The 8,984-nt window shown below is 34.5% G+C and overlaps 2 protein-coding genes across 6 annotated transcripts; one reads left to right on the top strand and one right to left on the bottom strand.

The window, feature by feature from the left end:
• The first annotated feature begins 448 nt into the window (after positions 1 to 448).
• LOC111378940 (AP-2 complex subunit sigma) lies at positions 449 to 3,779 on the top strand. Its single transcript, XM_023002236.1, has 6 exons — positions 449 to 566; positions 659 to 757; positions 835 to 885; positions 1,850 to 2,023; positions 3,316 to 3,375; positions 3,527 to 3,779. Exons 1-6 carry the CDS (start codon positions 564 to 566, stop codon positions 3,566 to 3,568), a joined length of 429 nt encoding a protein of 142 aa, XP_022858004.1. The 5' UTR covers positions 449 to 563; the 3' UTR covers positions 3,569 to 3,779.
• A 372-nt stretch (positions 3,780 to 4,151) lies between these two features.
• Positions 4,152 to 8,954, bottom strand: LOC111378939. Of its 5 annotated transcripts, none has more exons than XM_023002231.1 (11): positions 8,861 to 8,954; positions 7,232 to 7,356; positions 6,946 to 7,117; positions 6,642 to 6,858; positions 6,494 to 6,554; positions 6,358 to 6,409; positions 6,159 to 6,228; positions 5,993 to 6,080; positions 5,527 to 5,892; positions 5,247 to 5,456; positions 4,152 to 5,020 (listed from the first exon to the last, which is right to left on the bottom strand). In XM_023002231.1, the coding sequence occupies exons 2-11, from the start codon at positions 7,289 to 7,291 to the stop codon at positions 4,595 to 4,597; spliced, it is 1,722 nt and encodes a 573-aa protein (XP_022857999.1). In that variant the 5' UTR covers positions 7,292 to 7,356; positions 8,861 to 8,954; the 3' UTR covers positions 4,152 to 4,594. The 5 variants fall into 5 exon arrangements, with proteins under 5 accessions (XP_022857999.1, XP_022858002.1, XP_022858001.1 ...); XM_023002234.1 differs by having other exon boundaries at positions 5,527 to 5,880; XM_023002233.1 differs by having other exon boundaries at positions 6,364 to 6,409.
• Between the last annotated feature and the right edge of the window lie 30 nt (positions 8,955 to 8,984).

The raw sequence follows: 8,984 nt of genomic DNA, 5'->3' as shown, positions 1-8,984 counted from the left end.
TTATAACTATTTACAAATTTAATGAAATGATATGTCATAAAATAATTTTTAAAATTTTAAATCGAACGTGTTTTTCTAATTTTCTATTTTGAAAAATTATTTTTCAAAATGATAAACTAAACATGTTTTTAGAAATTTTAAAGTAGATCCTGAAAATTGATAATATAAAATGAATTCAAAACTGTAAACGAAACACCAATCGAACCGACACTTAACATTTAACTATAATTCAATTGACATTCACTTGAGATTTTAACGTTTAAATTGGTGATTTTGTTACTTAAGGACCTAAATTCATAGACAAAATAGGTTGATGATTCAAAATCTCATTCTTACAGATTGAGGTCCCATAATCCGACAATGTGAAAAGTTAAGGATGTTATCCGTAATTTAACCTAAAAAGTGCTTAGTCCTTATTTCTATTTCTATTTAAATCTGACAAGTCCAATTTGCATTTAACTTTGACCTTTCATCTTTGACTTCTCAACTGTAAATTTCAGATTTCTAAAATTTTTCTGCGGTTTCCATTTTGCGAAATTTTTTGCTCAATCGATCTCGCCAAGATGGTAAACCTTTACTTCTTCTGTTCTTTCGGGTTTGCTGCTTGAAATTTTCATTTAACAATTTTGTTTTTTTCCCCTTGTTTTGAAAACTGTAGATCCGGTTCATACTGTTGCAGAACAGGCAAGGAAAAACTCGACTAGCAAAATATTACATTCCCCTGGAGGAATCTGAGAAACACAAAGTCGAATACGAGGTATTGTTTAGTTTTTTAGTTTTGGGGTATTTTAATTCTTTCTTGGATTTTGATTTTTTTTCCATTTTGTAATGTAGGTTCATCGATTGGTTGTTAATCGGGATCCCAAGTTCACCAACTTTGTGGAGGTTTACATTTCTAAACTATTTGGTTTTATTTATTAAAGTTGAACAATGCTATAATTATAGATTTTTTCTACAGAATTTGTCTTACTATTGGCTATTGCCAAAAACAGTTATTGGCCACAGCAAATCTTCTGTTAAAAAAAATCTGTACATGCAGATTATTGGATTAAAGTTTTACTTTTGAGCGGTTAGTCGTTTCTTTTATCAATTTCTGCGGTACTATTTTTCCAGGTTTAATTAAATATTAAGATAAATCGGTTGTAGTGATTTCCTGCTCATAATTCTGTATAACTCACAACATTCAAGGTCATTAGTATCCATCGAGATCATGATACTGTGCTGCATTGTATGTTATTGTGATGAACACGGGGAACTTGCATTCGTTGTGGTTATAGCAGTCTCATCGATTGCTTGTAGTTTGTAGGCCGGAATTTATGAACAAAAGGGAAAGGATGTCTACTCTGGAGTTATGTCTATTTTCTATGTCATGTAGGCAATTGTTTCTGGACACAGCACCTGAAACTTGACCTGTGTGCTAGACTGCTACTTTGTATTACGTTAGGAAGAGAGAAACGTGATAGTTCTTCAGAATCAAGCAACATGATTGAATAGGATCGTAATTCAGTAAGGGAAAAGGCAGTAACTTGGATAAAATAGCTAGGATAATAGCAAAGCAAATGGTAATTTGCGTAGGGGATATCATGGTAAGTTTTCATTTTATTGACTGTGGGAGTTTCTGTGGTGATTTGTGTTATGAGAGGTTTCCTACTCTTTCCTAACACATTTGTTAGATTTGAATGAGGGATTGAATTGCACAGAGTCATGTTTTCTGCTTGTATTTAGATTCAGATTGTACGATCAGGTTTCTTGACTCATTGTTGGTATCCTTTTATCACATATTGCAGCTATTTATACTATTTGTCATAAGTTGCTACTCATATTTCATTTATTTATTTATTATTTGCAGTTCCGAACCCACAAGGTTATCTACAGGCGATATGCTGGATTATTTTTCTCACTGTGTGTAGATATTACCGATAACGAGTTAGCTTATTTGGAGAGCATTCACTTATTTGTGGAGATTCTGGACCATTTTTTCAGCAATGTGTGCGAGCTGGATCTAGTGTTCAATTTTCACAAGGTTTGCACGTTTTTTTGATTTTCAGATGTTACTACATCACAAATGTACCAACTCAAATTGCTCATTTTGAGTCTTAAGTTCTGTACATCATAACATTGGAATCGTTTTTTCCATTACTCATCATGTGATAATTTCGTATACACTTGTGTCCATCATATGATCATAGTACATATCTTTTCTGAATTTAAATTTTATTTATTTACGCACTGTTTAGAGGTTAGCTAGAGTGGTGATCGCTCATCTTAGATCTACCATGGAAAAGCTCCTTTTACTCTTTAAAAGTATATGAAAAAATCTTGTACGGTTGGAGTTCACTGATGACTGTCATGGATAGCATTGATGTTAATTAATTATCTGTACCGCCTTCATAATACATTTTACAAGTTAGGAGAAATATCTTTGGAGTTTTTTAAATTGAAAGAAAAAAATATTCAACAATTGTGTTTTCTCCCAAAAATCTTTATGCAAAGTTTTTGAAGTTAGACTAATTTTGTTAAGTCACATGATAAGCACGTGACATCTAAAAATTAATGAGACTTCGAAATTATTCTAACTATGACAGTGTGTGGAAGTCAAGGAACTGAATGTTCAAGCCGGAAACTTTATGTAGTGGAAGTCGAGGAACTGAATGTTCAAGCCGGAAACTTTATGTAGTGGAAGTCGAGGAACTTGACGTAGAAAGCTCGTAAACGAAATTCACAAAAAGCACTTCATGAAAATTGAGAAGAATATGAAAGAGAGACGAGAAATTAGAGATGAAAGTATTTGGTATTCAATAATTAAAGTGTTTCTAAAACAAAGGTTTAACCCTATACTTATAGGGGTTGAGCTAGAGGGCTTGACTAGGGGAGGACAAATGGGATTGCTACTATGGACGAAATTGTAGGACTGAGTTAGGTGGGACCTCGAGTGATTGTGGCCTAATTTAAACCAATTGTGCTAATATTGAGTGCCACCCAATTATTTGTAAATTTTGAGGGAAAATTTTCTCAAACACGAAAATCACTTTCTTTTTTAAGTTTTCTCATTTTGTGTGTTCATATATTTAATTGGAAGTCATTGATGCAGTTCATTAAACAACTCCCTCTTTGTTTTTTTATTTCATTTTTCATTTTTAATTTTTAATTGTCTGTCTGATTCCTGTTATTCTTCTTATGATGCTGCTGTATAAACCAGATTCTCATTATGCCAATTAGTAGATTTTAACCTGTTTATTGTTAATATCATATCATGTGCTTTTCCATGTTTCAGCATACTACTATAGTCCTAATTTATTTTCTATTGTTTTAAAGGTATACCTCATACTAGATGAGTTCATACTTGCCGGAGAACTCCAAGAAACTAGCAAGAAGGTAAAAATTTGTGATCTATTTATAATGTTGCACTGGTTTATTTTAGGTTGATCAATTTGAAACGGAATGCACTTACGTTCTTTAATTCTGTTATTTTTTGCAAATTGTTGAAAGTGTTTTGCCATGACAAATCATCACATCATGTTTACAGGCAATCATAGAGAGAATGGGAGAATTGGAAAAGCAGGAGTAAAATTTGTGTCACAGACTATTACGAATTGAGAATTCTTCTTGCCTTCTATTTTCGCTCATGTAATGTTTGTTCTGATGCTATAGGATCTTTGTCGATGACATTTGCAATAATTTTGTTTGTGCAAGGATGTTTTGTATTCTTATGTCCAGAATGAGTGTATTGATTGAATGCTTGGGAACTTTCACTAGATATTTGGACCGAAATTTGTACATCCCTTTTGACAAATTTATATGATAACTCCGTATATCATGTTTGGTAGGCATTATTAAAAAAAAAAAAAAAAAAAAAAAAAACACTAAGATATTACATATTTTATACTAGTTCGATCTAATATTGCATGCAAAATGTGCATAAATAAATTGGAGGCGGAGTAATGAAGAGCCGGTCTCTATCCCTGTACCCACTCAAGTGGACTTCCAAATGCCACTTCTTCAAGCATCCGTCTTCTGGACAATCTAGTCACAAGTTTGTGAGTGCAAGATTTGTCATGCATTCCACTATAAATGGAGAAACAAAATAACTAGAGAAGATATGGAAGTTTGACTCTGTCCAGTTATGATCCCTAGTCATTCAAAAATAGCAATTCAAATTTCGATTGATATATAGACTGAAATAGGTACAAGGCATTCTGAAAATATTGGGTTTTGCACGCACTAAACAACACGATAGACAATTTTAACTTTTGTTCTTCGTTACAATAGATGTCCTATCAATCCAAAAGTTCCACTGAACAGCTTTGATAGAAAAAGTAAATTATGCTTTCATTCCTTGATTTTAAGAATCAGAAGAATGAAATTTGAACAAGCACATAGAAAAGCAAAAAAAGTTCCCTAGATTCATAAGGATCGTCTCCAGTTAATGTTGATCAGCCAGCAGCATCATGTTATTCTTCCACGTATCTAAGAAAAAGATACAGAATAGGCGCGAAAACCAGAATAACCACAGTATAATTCTAGTCTTCTAGACACGCTCCACCAGCCCGATTCTTAGGATCTTCAGTGATCAGTAATATAGACTTGATCCATTTCAAAGGTGCTGATTGCAAAGTAATTGCAGTTGTTGTAAGCTTTCAGGGTGAAATGAAGCTCCATTTCTTTCGAAGCCAGAAGGTAGGCGATTATAATGTCTTCTCAGATTTGAATGAGGCACAGATGAATTACTGTTTATAATCTGCTGCTGCTGTGGTTGCAAAATTCCCTTATACTTCGGGTTGAGTGAAGAATGGAAATGTGGAAAGTGTGCCTGAGCGTAGTTAAGCAAGGAACTTGAGTCTCTTCCTCCGTTTTGCCAGTCGGGCAAATGAGGAGTGATTAGACCAGGATGGTATTGATCTGGAATCTGAGCCATCCATTTCTGCTGCTCATCTGACTCCGACTGTTGTCTTTCAGGAACTGTAGCATCTACATGTGGAGGGCCACCAAGCGTGCTGCTAAGGTATGGAGGTAGCTGTATCTGCATGTATAAATCAAACAGATAATGCATTGTCATTAGATGGTCATCAATTAGAAGGTTATTAATAACAAAATACTAAGGTATTCTCTCTCCACCGTGGACCATTTTAGATTTAAAAAAAAAATAAAAAAATACACTTACAGCAAAGATTCAACAATCAATCAGCATCCAAAAGCAAGTGAAGCAAAATAAATGCAAACGTGTTGCAGTCTACAAAGCAAGTCACCTGCTGTGCTGCCGCAGTTGAAGCATGACCAGGAAAAGTAGAGGAATAACCATTATGATGCAGTGATAAAAGCATGGCTGATTGATTCTGCGGCTGTATGAATGGAACATGAAAATGTTTTGAACCTTCATGACTGCGACCTGTTCTGTTGATTCTATCACTGGAATCCACACCACAACCTCCAGCAGCCAATGACAAGAAATCAGAATCCTGCAAAACCAGTGAACTTTCAGAAAATAAGAGAAAATATCAACCCCGATATTGTTGAAAAAAAACCTACTTGTTTCAGTGAAGTGCATAACCCAGGCGTTGTATAACCACGTTGCTGATCTTGAAGGAGCCTCTTATACAAAAGAATAGCATTTTGTATATCTGCTGAATTCTTCTCAGAAGTAGAATGTGCCATATAGTTAAAAGAGGCAACACAGTTTGAACCATTTATTGCATTCGTTTGGCTGTCGACACTCGCACGAGGCTGTAAATTCAAACGTTCATTCTGTGATGAGTGAGCGGGCTTCTCCTGTAACCCGTCTTTTCTCTCTGATAGTTGCAAGACCTTAATGAGACGAGTTATGTAAACATGGGCACAGCATTTCTTCCATGACTTCTTCAACTCGATCGGAACTTGAGAATCCTGGCTCATCAACTATTAACGTGAGGTGCAGTTAAATATTCCATTTCGAAGTATGAATTGACTATAATCTTAAAAAATCGTCCTATCGTATCCTAAAACAGCACTCAAATACCTTTTCATCAGTAACACTTTTTTCACAGGAACGAGGAGTGGCAAAATTTGTCTGGTCAAACCAAGCAGGAAGTTTGGTACTTGATGATCTGAAATTAATTGGCATGGGAACGTGAATTGTTTCTGATAAGTTAGAGCTAGGATTAATTTCAGGAAAAAAAGCTTACTGTAGGCAGGATCCTTGTGTCAGGGAGCTCAGAGCTCCTGTTGGAGACGAGCCAGTCCATAAAGATAAATCTAGGTTGGAAAACCAAAGCTTATGTGAATACATAATAATGGATGCCCACACAAACAATATAAACAAAATCCAGTTCCAAGAACTACTCGCCTTCATACGTAAAAACAATCATTGAATTGAGAATTTACCATTACTTTTGTTTACTGTGAAAGCATGGGGCATTGCATTTTGGATTCCAACCTGAAAAACAAAATCAAGCCACCATCTTAATCATACATTATTTACTAACGAGACACAGGTCGACCCTGATTTTTTAGATCATACCTGTTCTAGCGTAATTGGCAATTCACCACTTGGAGTCGCATCAAGAGTTGGCATCTTTAGCCTGCCATATGTCAACGCAAGTCCAAATCACAAAATAAGAGATGGTAAAGAAATTAGGGATGATGGGAGAAAAGGATTGGCTACACACATGGGAACCAGACTTGGCTCCAGTTGAACACCAGAAGCACCGGTGGTGGATGACTCCTTGTTGAATGGCAAGTTGGGTTGTGTAGCATCACCTGAAGAGTGGATTTTGACAACTTGTACCGTTGACTCTGTCAAATTTGATGGGCAATAAGCAGCCTTCACACTGACTCTTGTGCTAATTTTCTTAGAAGCACCTTGAGGTGTTGAAATTGCAACATCTGTTCACAGTGGTAATTTGTATGGTAAAAAGGCAAATGAAGTATTAAAACAGAACAATGTAGCAACAAAGTAATACTAAAAGAAACCTTTGGGTGCAGGTTCTGAACTCTTTGCTTGCAGCAAAGACGAAGACTTTGCTTCTGAAGTTTCACCATCTAATCCCAGCTTCTTAGTCTTTGTAGTGTCCGGGACCATACTGGCCAAAGCATACAGGGTCTCCGCCACTTCTTCCTCATCCTTGGTGACATGTTCCTGTTTCTGAATAAGCAATTCCATCAATCATATCAACAGTTAACCGTTAAAATTTCTTTATTCATTTTGGGTGAAAAAGACTTGGTATTATTTGAAGTTTCCAATATCATCCTGTCTTACCATCTTCAGTTTGGATTTCTTTGAACCATCTTTTCTACGCAAATCAACTACGCTAGACATGTGATTCAGCTTCCTAGAACTTGGCAAAGGTGGAGAGATGGATTCATGGCCTCGCTTCTTTATGGCTGCAACATTTAAAAATATAATGATCTGAAACCATCTTATGAACTCTTGAGCAATGAATATATCTATCTCCTAAAATACATCTACTGCCAAAATAAAAAATAATAATGTTAGACAATTAGTGTGTGTTTGATACACCCAAATTTTCCATGGAAAATGGAAAACCATTTCCAACTTCCACTTTTGCAGTGTTTGATGGCATTTTTTTTTTTATATAGAATTCATTTTCCACATTTTTTGCCACCTAAGCTAAATTCCACATATTCCTTGAATTGGAATTCTCTCCAATATGTTGAGAATTCCAATTCTGGTCACTGTACCATTTTTTTTTTTTTTTTTTGGACAATGGAAACAAATTTTAGGAATTATTGTAAAAAAATATTTCCTTTTAATTGGCAATTTTCATATAAAACAAATTCAAACGAAAACCGAAAGGTAGATGATTTTCTTAGCCTTTTTTTTTAACAATGAAAACAAGTTTTATTCCCAATACTAGTAAATTTTATCCCTTTAATTGACAATTTTCATATAAAACATAGCCAAACGAACACCAAAAAACACTTTTATTTCAACATTTTGCAAGTGAAAAATTGTACAAATCAAACACAATAATTTACAATTCTCAGGAAAACAATTTCTAGGTAATTCAATTTCCTGTAATTCATTTTCTTTCCACCCAAATTCCATCTTCGCAATCAAACGGACCTTTAATGTTTGGTTAGAAGTCATACACAGTTTTCTCAAGCTTATACACCAATGTCAAAATTGATAAATCAATATTCAAAGAAAAAGTAAACAATTTTCTAAGCACATAAAATATGATAGCAGCCAAGGAGATTACATTGAGAGGCATGCAGGAAAAAAAATAATAATAATAAAAGAAAAAAAAAGTTTCCGAAAACAAAACTGAAAATAACCTAACAGGGCAAAGTAAATAACCGAATTGGGCGGTTCAATTAGTTAACCTTGTATAACTGAACCATCAAAATAGGTTATCCAATTCCAAATGTTCGACCAAGGTAGCAAAACCGAACTCTGGAATCAACTCCGACTGCTAAGAAAGTATATAATCTGAAACAAATATCCCTCACTTGATCATAGTGATATAAACACTTTTCTTCTGAAGTTCAAAGCTCAAGGTTCATCTAAAGAAAATAACGCTCCTCAAAAGTAACAAATCAAATTCATATAATTATTAGGTTTTTAGGCAGGTGCAGAGTACATAGTTTAATACCTCGGGAAAAGGAAAAAGCAACATAAAGAATCTTCCATTGCCACAAAAGTAAGGAATGGAAACTCATAATCTCAACACCAAAGTATAGTACATAATAATGGGGTGAGAACTTCAGGGAAGACTCACTGCGCGTAACCCAATCCAACCAGCAGGATCTGTTCAATCTTTTCCATTTAACACAAAAATACATCTCCACTTGATAAAAAAAATAAAAAAGCATCTAAAATATATAATTTTACAATAGTAATACATAGTAATAAATTAATATGTACCTGACCGTAGTTTTCGAGGAACTACATCAGATTCATCAAGAAACTGCAAGAATCAATTAGAAAACAGAGTGTGAATTTGTTCAAAGACTTTTTAATTGATTATATATAATTTCAAACTTTCATT

The sequence above is a fragment of the Olea europaea genome, unplaced genomic scaffold (genome assembly GCF_002742605.1).
Source record: "Olea europaea var. sylvestris unplaced genomic scaffold, O_europaea_v1 scaffold1904, whole genome shotgun sequence".
Lineage (NCBI taxonomy): Eukaryota > Viridiplantae > Streptophyta > Magnoliopsida > Lamiales > Oleaceae > Olea > Olea europaea.
Note: the sequence above shows the minus strand (reverse complement) of the source record. Positions and strands in the feature narration are given on the sequence as shown.

Excerpts from the sequence above, each read along its gene's own strand:
- LOC111378939 (XM_023002231.1), bottom strand. The coding sequence starts at position 7,291 with ATGTCTAGCGTAGTTGATTTGCGTAGAAAAGATGGTTCAAAGAAATCC. Across the intron at positions 6,410-6,493 it reads TGCCAATTACGCTAGAACAG|GTTGGAATCCAAAATGCAAT; the intron begins GTATGATCTAAA and ends TTTGTTTTTCAG. Across the intron at positions 6,081-6,158 it reads ACACAAGGATCCTGCCTACA|ATCATCAAGTACCAAACTTC; the intron begins GTAAGCTTTTTT and ends AATTAATTTCAG.
- LOC111378940 (XM_023002236.1), top strand. Across the intron at positions 758-834 it reads AACACAAAGTCGAATACGAG|GTTCATCGATTGGTTGTTAA; the intron begins GTATTGTTTAGT and ends TTTGTAATGTAG. Across the intron at positions 3,376-3,526 it reads TCCAAGAAACTAGCAAGAAG|GCAATCATAGAGAGAATGGG; the intron begins GTAAAAATTTGT and ends TCATGTTTACAG.